At 38.0% G+C, this 20,096-nt stretch overlaps 2 protein-coding genes and 1 pseudogene across 2 annotated transcripts; 1 reads left to right on the top strand and 2 right to left on the bottom strand.

Annotated features, from left to right (window-relative positions):
- Positions 1–10,584: 10,584 nt before the first annotated feature.
- On the top strand, positions 10,585–11,544 carry LOC145049823 (putative receptor-like protein kinase At5g39000 pseudogene; annotated as a pseudogene).
- Positions 11,545–11,690: 146 nt separating this feature from the next.
- LOC145049822 (uncharacterized) lies at positions 11,691–15,800 on the bottom strand. Its single transcript, XM_078998178.1, has 3 exons — positions 15,682–15,800; positions 14,942–15,596; positions 11,691–11,729 (listed from the first exon to the last, which is right to left on the bottom strand). Exons 1-3 carry the CDS (start codon positions 15,798–15,800, stop codon positions 11,691–11,693), a joined length of 813 nt encoding a protein of 270 aa, XP_078854304.1.
- A 15-nt stretch (positions 15,801–15,815) lies between these two features.
- On the bottom strand, positions 15,816–16,685 carry LOC145049821 (uncharacterized). The gene is made up of 2 exons (XM_078998177.1): positions 16,679–16,685; positions 15,816–16,384 (listed from the first exon to the last, which is right to left on the bottom strand). The coding sequence occupies exons 1-2, from the start codon at positions 16,683–16,685 to the stop codon at positions 15,816–15,818; spliced, it is 576 nt and encodes a 191-aa protein (XP_078854303.1).
- Between the last annotated feature and the right edge of the window lie 3,411 nt (positions 16,686–20,096).

The raw sequence follows: 20,096 nt of genomic DNA, 5'->3' as shown, positions 1-20,096 counted from the left end.
TTGTAGATCAATCCAAATACATTCAAATAACACATAACCATAAGTTTTAATGTTTTACATCAATACATATACATTAAAAAGAAAATAAAGTATAATACCGAAATAAAATATAGTTTTAGATGAATACAAACACGTCAAAAAACTTTAAAAGATTTTCCATATGTTTTTATTTTGACAAAACTAAATAGATTTTAAAAAAATCACCATAGTTTATTATGCACATACGCGGATTATGTATAGGGCCAGGAGGGGCTTTGTAACACCGTAAAAATTTCAACCAATTTTTCGCTTTTCAAAAACATATTAATTCATTCATAAACACTTTCATGAACCATAGATCAATATTATCTTAATACAAAATCCCAAGATCATATCATAATAAACTCCGATGGGTGTGTACGAATCATGTCGGTGCCTTCCCGCGATCATCACTGGTACCTGAAACACATAACACATAACACTGTAAGCATAAAGCTTAGTGAGTTCCCCAAAATACCACTCTAACACATATATTAGCCACTCAAGGCTATAGCTCTGCTGACCCTCGGGTCAGTGTGTCTCAGTGGGACCCTCCAGTCCCAACTCTTTGTGGGCTCTCTAGCCCTAACACTATGGACCCACTGGTCCTATCTGTGGAAACTATGAATCATGCATATCACATATCACAATAACACACATAAATAGCATACAGATACACTGGCACATAACTCAGCAGTATACTAGCACATAACTCTGTTACCACTCTAGGTAAGTATAGTGAGAAGACTCACCTCAGATGTCTCGGTAAATCTCCGACTCGGTGGAAATATGGTCTAGCCTCAGCCTAATCACATAAAGTAAAATACTCTCATAAATATAACTCTCTAGAATAGATTCAACCCTCTCTTGACACAAAGACCCCATTGTTGACCAAACCCTCAAAGTCAACAAAGTCAACGGTCAGACTTTGACCCCACTAGCCAAGTGCACTTGGGTTACTCGGCGAGTCTACGCGTGTCCACTATCCTTTTAGTCCCGGATGACATGTCGAGTCTTTCCCCTGCTCGACGGGTTACAGCTGGCATGAATCACGGGGCCACCCCGACTCAACTCGCCGAGTCCTATTATGAACTCGGCGAGTACCGCCTTGAACTCCAGTCCTCTAATTCCTTCTGACTCATTGAGTCATTCCCCCAACTTGGAAAGTACTCACTGAGTGAACTTGTGGGGAAACCCTAACCCTACACGCCGAGTCTGCTCTTGGTACTCGACGAGTTAATGCCATGCTTGAGCTCAAATGAGCTCCCTGAGGTCAGATCCGTTCCTCTAACTCAAAGATCTGGCCTCCTAAAGCAATAAAAACACGTAAAGTTTGGATCTTCATGCCCATGCAAAGACCCAATGTCTCTATTTGAAGAAATGGTCTCAATATGCCACCCTAAGCTCATATAACTCAATGACACCCCATAAAGATCAAGGGGCTTAGATCTCTAGACCTCTTTGGATCCAGATCCGCAGCCTTAACACAAGAAGGGACCAATTGCTTCAAAAATCATACTCAAAAAGGGGCTAGAAACCCTAACTCTCAAAGCTTACACCAAAACTGAAAGGGAAACGAATATATACCTCAAGATGAAGTCCCTAAGCTCTGAAATCCACAGATTAGCACCCTCTTCAGTTTCCTCTTGCCTTGGTCACCTTCTTCTTACAAAATCACCCACACAAGGATAAAAAATGGCTTCCTTTCTCTCTCAAAACGTTCACACACTTTGGGTTTCTCTCTATCAACTGGTAGTCGCAAATGAAGGCCATAAGGGCCTTTAAATAGGTCTCAAACCTTGGGAATTAGGGTTTCTTTAAACTGCGTGGACTCGTCGAGTCCACTAGTCGACTTGCTGAGTCCGATCATTAACCCGGATGGAAAATTGCGACACTAATCGGAGAGTCTATGCATCAACTCACTGAGTCCCTCCCAAAATCTCCAAAAATAATGAATAATTAATATACATGGAAATCCGGATGTTACAATTCTCCCCCACTAGAATCAAACTTTGTCCTCAAAGTCTTTATCCACAAATAACTCTGGATACTGCTCATGCATCTCCAACTCCGGCTCCCAGGTCATCTCGGAACCCTTCCGATGTTGCCACTGGACCTGAACCAATGACACCTCCTTGTTTCTCAAAGTCTTGATCCTTCTATCCCAAATCGTGATTGGCCTCTCAACATAGTTCAAGCTTGCATCCACCTGAATGTCCACTAATGGAACCACTGCCGACTCATCAACGATGCACTTTCTTAGCTGAGACACGTGAAAGGTGTCATGAATATGGTCCAACTCTGCAGGTAACTCTAACCAGTAGGCTAACCGGCCTACCCTCACAATCACTCGGAATGGACCAATATAACGGGGCCCTAGCTTGCCCCTCTTCCTGAACCGGATCACTCCTTTCCAAGGAGATACCATCAGGAGTACGAAGTCACCAACCTGGAACTCGAGCTCTGACCGCTGTCTATCCGCATAACTTTTCTGACGGCTCTGGGCCATCAATAACCTCTGTCTGACCTGCTGAATCTGCTCGGTCGTCTGAAGCACAATCTCTGTATTACCCATCACACGTTGCCCTACCTCTCCCCAACAGATGGGGGTCCGACACCTCCTCCCATACAACAGCTTAAAGGGTGGCATACCGATGCTCGAATGATGGTTGTTGTTATAGGAAAACTTAGCCAAGGGTAAGTACGTGTCCCAACATCCTCCGAAGTCCAATACACATGCCCGAAGCATGTCCTTGAGCGTCTGAATCGTCCGCTCGCTCTGTCCATCAGTCTGTGGGTGGTATGATGTACTAAAATGCATCCTCGTACCCAATTCCTCATGAAATTTCTTCTTGAACCTGGAAGTGAAACGTACATCTCGATCTGAAACAATCAAGACCGGTACTCCATGCCGCGATACCACCTCTCTCACGTACAACTCTGCCAGCCTCTCTGCAGAAGAGCTCTCACTAATGACAAGGAAGTGAGCGCTCTTCATTAACCTGTCCATAATCACCCAAATTGCATCGACACCCCTCGTAGTCCTTGGCAATTTGGTGATGAAATCCATGGTAATATGTTCCCACTTCCACTCGGGAATCTCTAATGGCTGCAGGTTACCATGTGGACGCTGGTGCTCGGCCTTAACCCTGCGACATGTCAAGCATCTCTCTACAAACCACGCGACATACCTCTTCATACAGGGCCACCAATATTCTCTCTTCAGGTCCAAATACATCTTAGTGGCCCCGGGATGGATCGAGAACCTCGATCGATGCGCCTCCTCCATCAAAATGGTACGCGTTCCGCCCACAAACGGTACCCAAATCCGACCCTGAAATGTCATAAGCCCCCGACTATCGATAACAAACTCCGATACTTGCTCGATAAACCTTTCTCTCTTACGGTTCTCTGGTCTCACGGCCTCAAACTGGGCCCCACGAATGGTGTCCAACACCGGAGTCATCACTGTCAATCTCAAGCAAATTTCTCGCATCGGGGCGCCCTCCACCCTACGGCTCAGGGCATCGACTATAACATTAGCCTTGCCCGGATGATACAGGATCTCACAGTCGTAATCCTTCACCACATCCAACCATCTCTTGTGTCGCATGTTCAGGTTGGGCTGATCCATCAAATACTTCAGGCTCTTGTGGTCCGTGTATATGGTACACCGAACCCCATACAGATAGTGACGCAAGATCTTGAGGGCGAACACCACTACCCCCAACTCCAGATCGTGTGTGGGATACCTCATCTCATGAGGCTTCAGCTGCCTCGATGCATATGCTATCACATGACCCCTCTGCATAAGCACCGCTCCCAACCCCGATAGCGATGCGTCACAATACACTACGAAGTGCTCCATCCCCTCCAGAAGGGCTAACACCGGGGCTTCACATAGTCTCTGGCAAAGTGTCTCGAAGGAGGCCTGCTGCTCTGGGCCCCAAGAAAAAGCAACGCCCTTCCGGGTCAACTTGGTGAGTGGCACGGCAATCTTGGAGAAATCCCTGATGAATCTCTGATAATAACCAGCCAACCCTAGGAAACTCCTGATCTCGGTAGGTGATCTCGGTACCTCCCAACTCATCACTGCCTCGATCTTGGCCGGATCGACCAATATCCCTTTCTGGTTAATGAGGTGCCCAAGGAACTGGACCTCTCGTAACTAGAAATCACACTTGGAAAATTTGGCATAGAGCCTCTCTGATCTCAAAACTCCGAGGATCTCTCTCAAATGCCCCTCATGCTGTTCTCTGGATCTCGAATACACCAATATGTCGTCGATGAACACGATCACCGAGCGATCCAACATCGGCCTGCACACCCTGTTCATGAGGTCCATGAACACCGTCGGTGCATTGGTGAGCCCGAAAGGCATCACCACGAACTCGTAATGCCAGTAACGAGTCCTGAACGCTGTCTTCTGGATATCCTCATCTCACTCCCTCACCTGATGATATCCAGACCTCAAGTCGATCTTGGAGAACCAAGATGCTCCCTGCAACTGATCTAACAAATCGTCGATCCTCGACAACGGGTAACGGTTCTTGACCGTCAGCTTGTTCAACTCCCTGTAATCAATGCACATCCGGTGCGAACCATCCTTTTTCTTAACAAAAAATATAGGTTCCCCCCACGGCGAACTGCTCGGCCAAATAAACCCCTTCACCAGTAGCTCCTGAAGCTGTGAGGATAACTCCTACATCTCTGGAGGCACAAGGCGATAAGGCGCCTTGGCGATAGGCGCAGCCCCCGGAACCAAATTGATACTGAACTCAACCTGCCTCTCGGGAGGCACACTCAGTAACTCCTCCGAAAATACATCCAGGAACTCACGCACTATCGGAACCTCATCAGTTGATCCCGGTCGCTCTGAATGAACCCTCGTATCCATCACATACACTACAAATCCCTTACAGCCCTGCTGTAGACTCTGTCTCGCTCTAGCGGCTGAACAAAATGCCGACCCAGAACGTGTACTCTCGTCGTACACCGTAAGAACTCCCCCACTAGGATCTCACATGGTCACCAGCTGTCTCTCGTAGTCGATAACCGCTCCAAATTTGCTCAACCGGTCCATGCCCACGATGACACAGACATCTCCCATCGCAATAGGAACTAAATCGATCGGAAACTCAACGCCGAAAATCTCGAGCACACACCCTCAGATCACCTCGGTGGCATACACCGCCCTCTCGTTAGCTATGGAAACTCTCAGAGGTCGACTCAACGCCTCTCGACTAATACTGATGTGCTGACTAAAAGCCAAAGATACAAAAGACCGACTTGCACCCGAGTCAAATAACACCAAGGCAAGTAACAGAACTCACAAGAAAAGTACCTACTCATAACATAATATAAACACAATATCTCAAACATCAAAATAAATACATTAAAGAATACATACCAGCCACGACATCGGACGCTGCGCGGACCTCTTCTGTGGTCAACTGAAAGGCTCTCCCTCGTGCCTTCGGTGCCTCGACCTTCACTGGCCGGATCTCCGTAGCTCTGATAGAAGCAGGGGCAGATCCCTGAGATGCTCCCTGTGTTGTCCCTCGTAACTGTGGACACTCTGTCTTCCGGTGTCTGGTCTGGTTGTAGTGAAAGCATACTACAAACCCCTTGGGGCAGTCCTTGGCCATGTGCCCCTCCTTGCCACATTTGTAGCAAGACCCCGCTCTGCACACCCCCATCGTGGCTCTTGCCGCACTTGCCACAAGTGCGGCCCTTCTGACTCCCAGATCTCGAATTAGTGGGCTGGGCCCGCGTGGCTGCCGGCTGTGACTGTGTCGGTCGCCGATCCCTCCCCTAAGACTCAGCCTCCTCCCTAGCCTGGGTCTCTAGCTCTATCTCCCTCTTCTGGGCATTTGCCTGAAGCTCAGCAAATGTCTGGTACGTCGAGTTCGCCACGAACTCCTATATATCCCTCCTCAAAATGCTCAAATATCGGCTCATACGTGCCTGCTCGGAGGACACGTGCTCTGGGCAGAACATCGCCCGCTCATGGAACATCCTCGTAATCACTGTGACAGACTCAGTACCCTGCTTGAGGGTTAGAAACTCCTGGGCCAAATGCTCCCTCTCCACCTAGGGAACGTACTCATCTCGGAACATAGCAGTGAACCTCTCCCAAGTCACTGCAGCAAGCTTAGCAGGCGAATAATGCACCGTCACAAACTTCCTCCAGTCCTTCGCTCCCAAGCGAAGCTGGTTCAATGCGAACCGGACTCTAAAATGCTCTGAGGATGAGCAAGTGAAGAAACATCCCTCGATGTCTGAAATCCACCTCATTGCTGCAATCGGGTCCTGGGTCCCATCAAACTCCAGTGGTTTTGTGTTACTGAACTCTCGGAACAACATCGCATCACCACCCTACGGTCTAGCCGCAACTACAGCTGCAGTGGCCGCAGCAACAGCAGCATCCGAAAGAGCAGCGTATCTCTCGTAAAACGTCTCTATCAAGGTGGTCTTGATAGAACCGAACATCTCTAGAATCTTAGCGTGGATGGCAGCAGCCACCTCATCATGAATCATCTGGCGGAGCTCCTCGTCGCTCACACCCCCTCACTAGTCCCTGGTCTGTGGTGTTTCCCCACCATGATGCCTCTCTGAAATACAACACAAGATATCAGATACTCGCACGGTTGTACACACACTCAATATCCCAATCCTACTTGATCTCTGGTACCCTAAGGATTCTTACTTGGGCTGCGCACTGACCCAGTGCCTTCGGTAGTACGGGCCTAATACTACCAACCACACCGCATCAGCATTCATCCCAAGTCCTCCTTCCAGAGTCTCAAATTCCAAGCACTCTACTCTCTTAAATCATACGCTACTCACTAGCAGATCCCTCATAAGCTCCTTGCTGCTATCAAAACACTCTCAAGCATCCCTAGCAGCAAAGCTCCTAGACTAAGGCATCATATATCAGGCCACTCTAGTCATAATAAGGATACCTAGTCTACTCTAGCATGTATAATATAGCTCATCATATAACATAACATAATATATCTCGTAACACTTATTGCGAAGGTATTTTGGGAAATCACCGTTCGAGCGCTGGCTGATCGTACACACGGCTCTGCTCTATTTGTCTCAAAACTCTTTTTACTCTTTTTTTTTAAATTGTATTGTTATCAAATTTTTCTCAAATCCTCAGTTTGAGTTTAGATACGCCCGAAGATGCATCCGAATCCCTCAAACCAAAGCTCTGATACCAACTTGTAACACCGTAAAAATTTCAACCAATTTTTCGCTTTTCAAAAACATAATAATTCATTCATAAACACTTTCATAAACCATGTATCAATATTACCTTAATACAAAATCCCAAGATCATATCATAATAAACTCCGATGGGTGTGTACGAATCATGTTGACGCCTTCCCGCGATCATCACTGGTACCTGAAACACATAACACATAGCACTGTAAGCATAAAGCTTAGTGAGTTCCCCAAAATACCACTCTAACACATATATTAGCCACTCAAGGCTATAGCTCTGCTGACCCTCGGGTTAGTGTGTCTCAGTGGGACCCTGCAGTCCCAACTCTCTGTGGGTTCTCTAGCCCTAACTCTATGGACCCACTGGTCCTATCTCTGGAAACTCTGAATCATGCATATCACATATCACAATAACACACATAAATAGCATACAGATACACTGGCACATAACTCAGCAGTATACTAGCACATAACTCTGTTACCACTCTAGGTAAGTATAGTGAGAAGAATCACCTCAGATGTCTCGGTAAATCTCCGACTCGGTGGAAATATGGTCTAGCCTCCGCCTAATCACATAAAGTAAAATACTCTCATAAATATAACTCTCTAGACCAGACTCAACCCTCTCTTGACACAAAGACCCCATTGTTGACCAAACCCTCAAAGTCAACGGTCAGACTTTGACCCGACTCGCCGAGTGCACTTGGGTGACTCTCTGAGTCTACGCGTGTCCACTATTCTTTTAGTCCCACATGACACGTCGAGTCTTTCCCCTGCTCGACGGGTTACACCTGGCATGAATCACGGGGCCACCCTGACTCAACTCGCCGAGTCCCATTTAGGAACTCGGTGAGTTCCGCCTTGAACTCCAGTCCTCTAATTCCTTCCGACTCACTGAGTCGTTCCCCCAACTCGGAAAGTACTCACTGAGTGAACTTATGGGGAAACCCTAACCCTACTCGCCGAGTCTGCTCTTGGTACTCAACGAGTTCATGCCATGCTCGAGCTCAAATGAGCTCCTGAGGTCAGATCCGTTCCTCTAACTCATAGATCTGGCCTCCTAAAGCAATAAAAACACGTAAAGTTTGGATCTCGATGCCCATGCAAAGACCCAACGGCTCTATTTAAAGAAATGGCCTCAATATGCCACCCTAAGCTCATATAACCCAATGACACCCCATAAAGATCAAGGGGCTTAGATCTCTGGACCTCTTTGGATCCAGATCCGCAGCCTTAACACAAGAAGGGACCAATTGCTTCACAAATCATACTAAAAAAAGGGCTAGAAACCCTAACTCTCGAAGCTTACACCAAAACTGAAAGGGAAATGAATATATACCTCAAGATGAAGTCCCTAAGCTCTGAAATCCACAGATTAGCACCCTCTTCAGTTTCCTCTTGCCTTGGTCACCTTCTTCTTGCAAAATCACCAACACAAGGATAAAAAATGGCTTCCTTTCTCTCTCAAAACGTTCACACACTCTGGTTTTCTCTCTATCAACTAGTATTCGCAAATGAAGGCCATAAGTGCCTTTAAATAGGTCTCAAACACTGGGAATTAGGGTTTCATTAAACAGTGTGGACTCGCCGAGTCCACTAGTCGACTCGCCGAGTCCGGTCATTAACCCGGATGAAAAATCGCGACACTACTCGGCGAGTCTATGCATCAACTCGCCGAGTCCCTCCTAAAATCTCCAAAAATAATGAATAATTAATATACCTGGAAATCCGGATGTTACAGGCTTTGGCCCCCCTTGATATTTGGGTTAGAAATAACAAATATATCTTCAAAAATTTTAATTATAGGCCTGTTAGTGTCAATATTGGCCTGTGGACCCTCCCAATTTCAGTCCGATTTCCAAAGAAAGCGGCAAGAAGTCAAACTTGATTCGTATCTTACCTAGTTCCTCCCCCATCATATCCTCCCCCATCGTCGCTAGTCGTTACCTCCGTACCTCGCTCAGTCGCTGCCCATCGGTCTTGCCATTCACCACCGCAGCAGCTGTCACTGGTCATCGGAAACCAGGTATGTAATGCTCCTGTTCTTTCTTCTCATGTTCTCCCGTTCTCTCAATCTCTCGGATTCATCTATTCTTGAAATTGGAATAGTAGAATTAGGAATTAGAATTTGCAAATCTAAAACCTCAATTCTCATATCCTGAGTTAGTTTATGTTTTTGACGGAGTTGTCTAGTACTCTAGTTGATGATTTGTTTAGCTCTTCAAGTTGTTGATTAATGACACCACAGTAACAAAAAAATAAGAAAAAAAAGTCTGATTTGGTTCTACTTCAAAGAAAATCAAAGTGAATGGGGGGCCCACGATGGGATGGATTATTAAAACGCTTCATACGGAATTGGAGTGTGGGATGCCTGCCAGCATCCACTATCCATCGAAGCTCCGTCAGTCACCATTGTCCACCTGCTGTTGAGTTGTTTTGCAGTTCTGCTATTCTTTCTTGTTCACAGAATTGAAGAAAATCAGGTATGCTCTTGGGTTATCTCCTGTTCGGCTGTTATGTCTTCTCTCTTTTCTAATTCTACTGGAAATTAGCAGTCAATCTATTTAGTATTGAAACTTGAGTATTGAATTTGTTTAGTATTGAAACTTGAGTATTGAATTTGTTTCCTCCGCTTCACCATTTTGCTTGTTGTTGGGATTTGGTATACAACTAATTATGATTTCACACACATTTAAATGGATTTTTGCAGAAAATTGCTAACGTTTGTCTAGAATGAATCAATTGATGAGTAATACGAATTGTTCCTCCATTTGCTTGTTATTGAAATTTGGGAATCAACTAATTAGGATTGCTTTTATTTATCAAATATTTGATTTTTATTGTCCTAAATTTGATTAAAGTTAGAGGGTCGATTTTGAATGATTTTTTCCTTCATTTTGATTTTTTTAGATACAATCGCGGTAATTTTAGGTATTTTGGTGTTTAATTGCTGAAATTAGGTAACGTTAATTTTAATTTCTAATACTTTCGCCCCCCAAACTATACGTTCAAGCTCCGCCCCTGATTATGCAAATGGTTCTTGTCCATGTGTTTTTATTCGGTTTAACCGATTCAACCGATTTATTTTGGCCGGTTCAACCGGGTGTTTCTAAAAACCGGCGGGTTTAATCCGGTTCAAAAAACAACCTAAAACCGGTTATAGTTGAACCGCTTCCTCCCCCAATTCCCGATCCAACTTGCTGGTTCAAACCGGTTTTTAAAAGATTGTATAAAGTTATATTCTCTATCCTTACTCTTTCTATAGCAAAATTCAACTAATTAAGGGCCATGGTTGTAAATTGTCTCCTAACATTCAACTCGGGACAGAACACCATGGTTGCTTTAAAAGGTTTAGACCGTAAACATAGGCAAGGAGAATCCGAGTTTTGGAAGGAGATCATTACTCTTTCGGTTTACAAGCATGAAAATATTGTCTCCCTGTTAGGGTATTGTGATGAGAAAGGTGAGAAAATCCTTGTGTACGAGTATGCAGCCAAAAAAAGTCTCGACTCGCATCTCAACAACAACGATCTAACTTGGGTTCGACACCTTGAGATATGTATTGGGGCGGCTGGTGGTTTGGCGTACCTTCATAATCCTGTTGGCTCCCAACAAAGAATATTGCACCGCGATATTAAAAGTGTCAACATCTTATTAGATGAAAACAGGAATACGAGGGTCGCAGATTTTGGTCTATCTAAATTTGGTCCTGCTAACCAAGATATTAAGTTTATTGTCTCGAATAATATCGTAGGCACAATCGGGTATTGTGATCCACAATATTTTCATACTGGGATACTAATGAAGGAGTCAGACATTTACTCTTTTAGGGCGGTGTTGTTTGAAGTTTTGTGTGGGAGGTTGTGCAGACTAAATAATCAAGATACAAGCTCAGGTTTTGTGAATTTTGTGCAAAAGTGCTACGATGAAAAGAATCTAAACAAAGTTATTTGGGCTAATATAAAGAATGAAATACATTCTAGTTCTCTAGATGTGTTTTCAACGATTGCTTATAAATGTTTGAATAGAAGACGTAGACAACGTCCATCGATAAATGAGGTCGTGACAAAACTTGAAACTGCTCTTGAATATCAGGTAAGTCTTGTATTTCTTTTTCTATTCATCCAGTATCGGTTGCAATCCAGAAATAAATATTTTTCATAATAGTCTCAAGAAATAATTTAAAAGTGAAACCAAAATTATATATTGATTGTGGTGATTATGGTTTATAAAAAATAGCTTTAGTTCTATTTTTTTTGATGATTTGATTTTTAGTTTAGGTTTTATGTTTAAAATAATATTAAATTTCTAACTATTTAAAAATTGTCTTTGGATAATTATTTTCCAATTTATTTGTCCTTTGATTTATTTCTTAATGGAACATTATATTTAGATTAACATATTAAGTGTGGTATATTAGTAACTATAAAGTGGCTATATTAAAAGTCATTGAAAACTAATATTAAATATAAGAAAAACTGCAAAAAAAAAAAAAAAAAAAAAAAAAAAAAAAAAAAAAAAAAAAATCTTTGCATATTAGTCTTATAATCTATTTAGTATTTATATCTTTTTTTACTTAATCAAATTCCAAAAACCGATATTGTATTAAATTTGATCATTTTATATGGTCGATAAGTCATCAAACTTTTAAAAATTACATTTTTGGCCCATATTTCAAATTTTATTATAAATTTGGTACAAAATTTATATTTTTGGCTCAAATTTTAAATTTTATTACTTTTTTGGTCCAAAATTTACCCTTTTGGCCCAAATTTCAGAATTTTCTTATGAATTCATTATATCTTAAGTTTTTTTACAACTTTTTTTTTCTCGAAAAAAATCAAATATATTTTTAATTACTAAAATCATATTTATAAAAAAAACCATATTTTCACATAAAAAGTCTTATATTTTCTATATAAAAACTTTTTCTAAATTTTTATTTATATACGAAATAATATTTATAAAAATTGGTATCTATTAAGTACTATAAATATATACAAATCCGTTTTAAAAAAAATATATACAAACACGTATTTAATATATATATATATATATATATATATATATATATATATATATATATATATATAAACAAACACATATTTTATTATAAATACATTTGTATACAAAAACATATTTATATGCACAATAATAGTTGTGTGTGTATATATATATATATATATATATATATATATATATATATATATATATATATATATATATATATATATATATTAAATATGTGTTTGTATGCAAATGTAATTATAGTAAAATAGGTGTTTATGTACATTTTGTTTTGGAAAATACGTGTTCGTATACATTTTTTTTTTTTTTTTATAAAAACGGATTTGTGTATATTTATGTACTTGATAAACACCTATTTTTATAAATACGTATTTTGTACACAAAAAAATTAAAAAGTTTTTATATAGAAAACATAATATTTTTTATATGAAAATTTATATTTTGTATAAATATGATTATAAAGAAAAAACATATTCGAAACAAAATTCTGAGAAAAAAAGTTGTAAAAAAGCTAAATATAGGATTAATTCATAACAAAATTCTGAAATCTGGCCACAAGTATAAAATTTGGACTAAATTTAGATAGGACTTAATTGAATAAAAAAAGATATAAGAAGTGAATCAATTATGAGACTAATATATAATAACTTTTCTTTTTGCAGCTTTCCCTTAAATATATAATAACAGGTGAGTTTGATTTCTTAACCGAAAGAGATATAGAAAAGTCTTAAGAGTTTCTAATAAACCTGGTTGACGTCAAACCAGGGGCGTATTTATGAAGGGCATAGGTAGGTCCTACGACCTATCTAAATTCTCAATTTCATTTCCAATATATATACTAGAAAAATTAGGAACTACCTTAGAAAAAATAAAAGGCCTATCTTGAATTTGTTTTTTTTTTTTTAAACGTCTTAAAAAACTATTTTAAAAGGAGAAAAATATAAGTTACTAGGGACAATTTGTTATTTTTAATTATGAGATTGATAACAAAAAGTTAATCACTCTTATTCAATACTCTCAAAATATCAATAAATAAGAAAATTGTTCTAATAAAAAGAAGTCATATGCCAAAGACTCTCACTTTCTGTTTGCTGCTTTATCAATGGACTAATAATCAACTAGTTTTTCGTTAAATCGTACGAGTTTTTTTAGTTATATGTCAATCGGTTTTTAATTTTTTTTTATCGGTGGCGCCTGATCGGTTTTAATCGATTGAAACGGTTGGTCCAATTTTTTTAAGATACCCGACCCACCCCGACTCGACCCAACCCGACCCCCAAAAATATTGTTGATTTTTTTATTAGCTTCACTTAATTTGGGAACCATGTGATTTTTTGTTCTAGATTTGCTGTTGTGTCAAACTACTTATTTTAGATATAAACGAATGACTATGCCTTACACAACTATTTGAAATTTTGATGGATATTTGTTATTGAATATCATAATGTCATAGACATCAACTACAAAATGACAACTCTTACGCCCAAGATAATATATAAAATTATAATTATTTTAAAAGATATGATAAGATAAATATTATTAGCATCTTATGAAACAGTTGGCCTCTACCCTTAACGTGTGCATGGCTAAAACAAAATATAAATCTCGACATAAAGTTACATTTCTACCAGTATTTAGATTGGTTCATTTAAAATTTTCTTATTTAACCTTTTTTAAGGGTTACATTTCTACTACTATTTAGATTGATTAATTTGAAGTTTACTTATTTAAACCTTTTTTATGTCGAGCATGGTTATCTAAAATATCAGTCATTTTTGTAATATAACATCATGCAATGTATAATTAAATATTACTATTAATTATTATTATTGTTAATTATTTTTATAACCAATTATTATTATTAATTTGTAATAAGTTATAGAATAGAATGTTTAAAACCACTTCTTCTTTATTAATTATAAAACCTATAATTATTAATTTATTATTGTTATCTAATTTTAAAAGTATAGTTGCACTTGTCGTTGGAAAGTTATTGAAAAAGTACGAGAGTTTCAAGTTAATATGGACGTTAAATATCATTTAACTATAAAGCTTAAAACCACTTATTATTATTCACTAGGTATTCACTAGGTGTGATATCCGTGTATTACACGAGTTTTTTTTTTTTTTTTTTTTTTTTTTTTTTTTTTTTTTTTTTTTTTTGGTTAAATATTAATATATTTTGTTAAACATTACATGTTTTTTAATATTAATTTAACATAAAGACAAAAAATATATAAATAATAAAACTATTTCGAAATATAAATAAATAAAATAAAAACGTATGCATTTATAAAATGATGATGACAATAATGTTATAAATATTAAACATTAATTAAATAAAAATTGCTAAATATATAAAAACAAAATGATGAATAAGTAGGTAAGATAATGTATAATAATAAAAACAAACATTGAAATTGAGACTTATTTTTATGAATCAGAAATTTCCAAAGACTTCTTTGAATACAACATTAGATGTCTTATTGGTAATTAAGTTTACAATCTTTATCTAAAATTAATATTTTTAATCCATCTTTACTCTTCACTCTTGACAATGCAACACACAACTGTCCAGAGTGAATACTGGTTGTCTAAAAAACAATCCCACCTTCGATAGTGACGGTCCTTGACTTTTATTTATTGTCATCGCAAAACATACAGCCAGCGGGAATTGTCGTCTTTGTAATATGAAAGGGATCCTTTTATCCGAAGGCGTCAAAGACATTCTAGGAATAACCGTATGATTTCTAATATTACGTCCATAGATTATCTCAGTTTTTATAACATGTTTGCCCAATGCAATAACCCGTAGCCTTGTTCCATTGCACAATCCGGATTTTTGATCAATATTTCTTAGTAACATAACCGGAACACCGACTTTTAATACCAACTTATGAATTGGCATACCTGAAGGTCTAAGACCATTTAGAACATCAGGGGAGTATAAAGTTTCATTAATGTTATCTTGAACAAAATCTGCATGTGAAAGACTATCTGAACTTAAATACTCCTGTTGGGCTCCTAGAAATAATTTTAACAAACGCTCGTTAATCTCTTGAACGACTTCATTCTTCGGTGCAAGGATTGCTCTTTCTTGAAAATAAATCGGATTCTTGGCATTTTCAACGATAGAAGGATACACAAATTCAATTAATGAACCAATAGGATCAGTAGAATCAACAATGAGAAGATTATCAAGAATATCAATAATTGCCTCTACATCATTTAAACAACCAACCTTTCCTTCTCCTATATCCAAAATCCATTTTGCAAAAGTTGTCGTTTCTTGAATATTAGATGCGAGAACACTTAACCTTATGTTTTTTTTTTGTCAATGTTAACACTTTGCAATTTGACCGAATGTAAGAGGAACATAAAGAAGCATTGGCAATCTCTTGCCTGCTTCCGTTAGGAATAAAAGGTAGAATTAGTCTAAAATCTCCTCCAAAAACAATTGTTTTTCCTCCAAACGGCAACTTTGAGTTGGTACGAAGATCACAAGTGAATATATCTTTCATAGAACGATCCAAGGCTTAAAATGCATGCTTATGAATCATAGGTGCCTTGTCCCATATAATCAATGATGTTTTTTCTAACAATTCGACTACATTACTGTCCTTCCCAAAAGAATAAAAAGAATCCTCTGTAAGGTTTAGAGGAATTATAAAGCATGAGTGTGCTGTTCTATCTCTGGTTAGTAACAACGAAGCAATACCACTTGAAGCAACATTTTGGACGATATCACCTTTAGATCTTAAAGATGCAGATAAAGTCTTCCAAAGGAAAGTTTTACCAGTACCTCCATAGCCATAAACAAAAGACACTCCTCCTTTTTTCTGTTTAACAGCTGTCATGATTTCATCAAAAATTGAGCATTGTTCAACTGTTAATGATTCAAGTAGCTGATGAGATTCTTTTTCTAGAATCGTTATATCAAAATCTAACTCATCAGTAATTAAACGATTGTTTGTAGAAGATACCAAATCATGATCAGGGTAAGGCATCCCAACAAAACCTCTTAGGCTTGAATTATTTTGGAGTAGAATTTTTTCAATCTCATATAGCGTCAAGTTTTTAACCTGATCGTTATTAAGTGATATACCTGTACAAAAGGAAAGTTAATTTAAAAATAATTGTATAAGTATTCATGTGAAAAATATATAAATAATGTGTCTAATGTAAATAATGGAAAATATAATAATACATGGAGTCTTTAATCTTATTCTTTTATTGTAGAGAATTCCATCAGATAAGTATTGCCAAGTATTTTCCTAGACATAATATGGTCTAGACAAACTATTAGACTTTAGGCTTAGTGGTGTCTATTACATCAAGACCGCAATGCAAATACTTGTGTCTAATATTCCTAAGAACTTCCCCAATCATAAATACTTACAATCCATCTAAACACTTCCCAATTATTCTAAGCAATATTCATTTTATGCCTCTCCCCGAATATATTCTTAGGAATCTTTCATAACCTCAAGGTAATTTTGTATTAAGACCCCAAGCATCCATATAAAAAAATAATTTAGAAACGAAAAATTACAACAAAATAAAATACTCAATTGACTTCTTGGTGTTTGTTTCTTCATTCTTCAATATCTTCAATCTTCAGACTTTATAAGATTTTATTCACACAACATTTCTCTTTTATCTTTCACTCAAAACTAAAAGCCTAAAGAAAAATATATGTTCAAGCAAGGGAGCTTAATTTTGACCTTTATTAGTTAGAGACATTAGTCTTTTGTGCAATCAGTACATAAGTTTTCCTAGATATATTTATGGTACACAATGCCAAAGATATTATGTCCCTCAAACTAAACAAGGTTATGTTTTTGTCCAATGATTTCACTAAGATAGAGAAGCCACAAGTACACTAGCACATATATTGGATCAAATAAACGTAGAAGATCGCATCGGATAGTCCCACACACCACTAGCAACTAGAGATGTACAGCCAAACCGGTTTCACCCTCTCAATCCGATCCATTCCGAAAATAGGATTTGGTCATAACCGGTTTTTACCGAAGCGGATTGGTTTCAAACCGAAGACTGGATTCAAACCGGATTTGCATTTCGGACTAAGAAGCAGATTGACCCCGAATTGCAACCGATTTTTCACCAAACCGGATCCTAAACCGGTTTCAAACCGGATTTTTTTGTGACCATTAAAGAACATGAATTTTAGAAAAAAAATTTGTTTTTTTACCTAACCGTTTGAATGCTCCAAAAACGGCTAGTTTGAATTTGGTTGACATTTTGACCCATTTAACACATATAAATACATAACATTTGTTACATTTCAAGTGGGTGGTTTCTTCACTTTTTCTTGTTGTTAAAACTCTACAAAAATGAGTTTGAGAAATTCAACCGTGGGGGGTGGCCAAGATTCCGACTTAAGTGTAATGAAAGTTTTGCCAACCAGTCAGAATAAAGAAGTGTGGGAGCATTTTGATTTGTGTCTAATGTCGAACGGGAAGTAAAAAAGCTAGATGAAAGAAGTGTGGGTTGCTTATGGGTAAATATGTAAATAGTACTTTAAAGACTCATACAAATAAAACTTGTGCGGTTGTAAAAGGTCAAGACGATCCGGATCAATTGAATATTACTCCAACGGGGCGATCTTTATTTACAAAAATGATGATATTCGTGAAGTCTTTATCAAGTTTGTTTGAGTCAAAGTTTATACATTCCTTTTGCCCTAACAAGAAAAGTGATATATTGGGCCCCTCGACGACACTTATGCTGCTAGGCCCAACTACGACTAAATTGATGTGTTCGATTAGAAGTCCTATATCATCAGAAGTCAAAAATTGGGAAAAAAGTATTGGACAATGAGATTGATTCTATTCCATGTCTCATTTTCAAATGATATCCTACAGAACGGAGGATTATATGATCACTTGTCTTAGTAGACGTAACTGACTGGGTCAGAGTTCGGTAGCAGCTTTTGAAAGCTACAATTTGTTGAGTGAATGGTAAGTTATACTGGCAGTTATATGTCACACCCCAAAACCAAGAACGACGGAAACGTTCTGGGGCAGAGGACATCATGTAAAGTATCACAACACAGTATAACAGTAAATAAGCAAACAACATAATCCATTGCATTAAATATATAATTTTAATACAAGTGTTATGTACAATTATAGACACCAAAAAGTAAATCAAAATAATAAGATGAGTCTTGTATGTGCTCCATCTTCTCAAAAGCTGGCCTCGGTACCTGTCTATTGTCGACCTAAGAATACAAATTATTTTGAAAGAGTTTATCAACATTAAGTTGGTGAGTTCATAAGTATTTTAGTGTCGGTGTTTGTTATCAAAAGGTTTGAACATGGTTTTAAGTATGAGTTTGTAAAAGGTATGTAAATGTTTGTGAGCGTTTGTAAAAGTTTGAATCTCCTAGAAAAACCTATATTTTCTATTAAAGTAGCCTTCTACCAAGGCTTAACTGTTCCGTATGTTCGTTTGTTGTAAAAGTGTGTAATTTCCCAAGTGTAACTATCATTAACAAAATATAGTTTGTACATTAATGTTTAAGTGAAAAGATCACTAAATGTATATAAGGGGTAAATTACTGTAGTACTGTAGTGTTGTATTATAGGAACTACTGCTGTACTAACTACCTTAAACCGGATTTATATTAAGGTATCATGTGATTAATTGCACCATACTATTGACTGATAACAACAACATACGAATGCTCGTAAAAAGAAATGACGTTTGGCATCTGCAGACCTGTAGGTCCGGCTGTAGCTAGCAGCAAGGTGTAGGATTGTCAATCTAGTATAGATCTATACGCAAACTCACGCTCTCCCTCCAAGAGACTCTGGCTACAACTCGGGCCATGACATTTAAGGCGTGCTCCGATACAGTGGATCACAATTCTGTCAATGTATATATGTATATGTAATGTATTGTTACTCGTTCTAGTATCGTTGTATATGTTCTCTTTCTAGTATAGTTGTATAAGTTCTCTTTCTAGTATAGTTGTATATGTTCTTCCTCTAGTATAGTTGTATATGTTCTCTTTCTAGTATAGTTGTATATGTTCTTCCTCTAGTATAGTTGTATATGTTCTCTTTCTAGTATATTTGTATATGCTCTCTTTCTAGTATAGTTGTATATGTTCTCTTTGTAATAAATATTGACTCATGAATAAACTGACTCAGTGATCTAGCAATACTATAAGTATGATCCTCTGCTACCCCGATGGTAGCTTACTAATGATGTAACTAGTACGCATGAATATGGAAGCACTTTTATGTCTATATATGTACACATGATATATAATCAATATTGAAATGACCTTCAGACGACTACCCGATATCCCACCAGACCACATCCAAATCGAGGAAAAGGAAACAGGGCGGACGACCTTCTTAAGCCTTTTAAACATTGCTTATATAACTATACATATACAAGCATGCAATTTATAATAAGTGTAACAAAGTTTAAGTAAAAGTATTTGATAAACAAAAGAGTTTGTAAAGCAGTTTGAAGTAAAACAGTTTGATAAACAGTTTGAACAGTAATAAAATCAATTGTTTTGTAGTTATTAATCACATGTGATTGATGTAATAACTATAAGTATTCAACTTGTATTCCCCCCCATAAAAGCATTTAAAAAATTTAAAAGTATTTCAAAGGTTAATTAAAGGGGTATGAACTCACTTGTGGTGAGTGGATTGGATTGAAGTGTCGGGTATGGTGCTAGGTGACAAATGAAGACTTGTACACACGCACGAGCCTAGTTATCATATAATGAACATATATATAACTAATTAGCCAAACTATAACTTATAAAA

The sequence above is a fragment of the Lactuca serriola genome, chromosome 5 (assembly GCF_051521515.1).
Source record: "Lactuca serriola cultivar US96UC23 chromosome 5, Lser_US96UC23_V15, whole genome shotgun sequence".
Taxonomy (NCBI): domain Eukaryota; kingdom Viridiplantae; phylum Streptophyta; class Magnoliopsida; order Asterales; family Asteraceae; genus Lactuca; species Lactuca serriola.
Note: the sequence above shows the minus strand (reverse complement) of the source record. Positions and strands in the feature narration are given on the sequence as shown.

Bases quoted from the DNA above. Each gene is read 5' to 3' on its own strand.
- LOC145049822 (XM_078998178.1), bottom strand. From the start codon at position 15,800: ATGAAAGATATATTCACTTGTGATCTTCGTACCAACTCAAAGTTGCCG. The intron at 15,597-15,681 runs GCAAGAGATTGC...AAAAAACATAAG, and splicing joins TTTATTCCTAACGGAAGCAG to GTTAAGTGTTCTCGCATCTA. The intron at 11,730-14,941 runs GTATGTTTTGCG...TTTTTTTTGCAG, and splicing joins GACGACAATTCCCGCTGGCT to TTTTTCTTATATTTAATATT.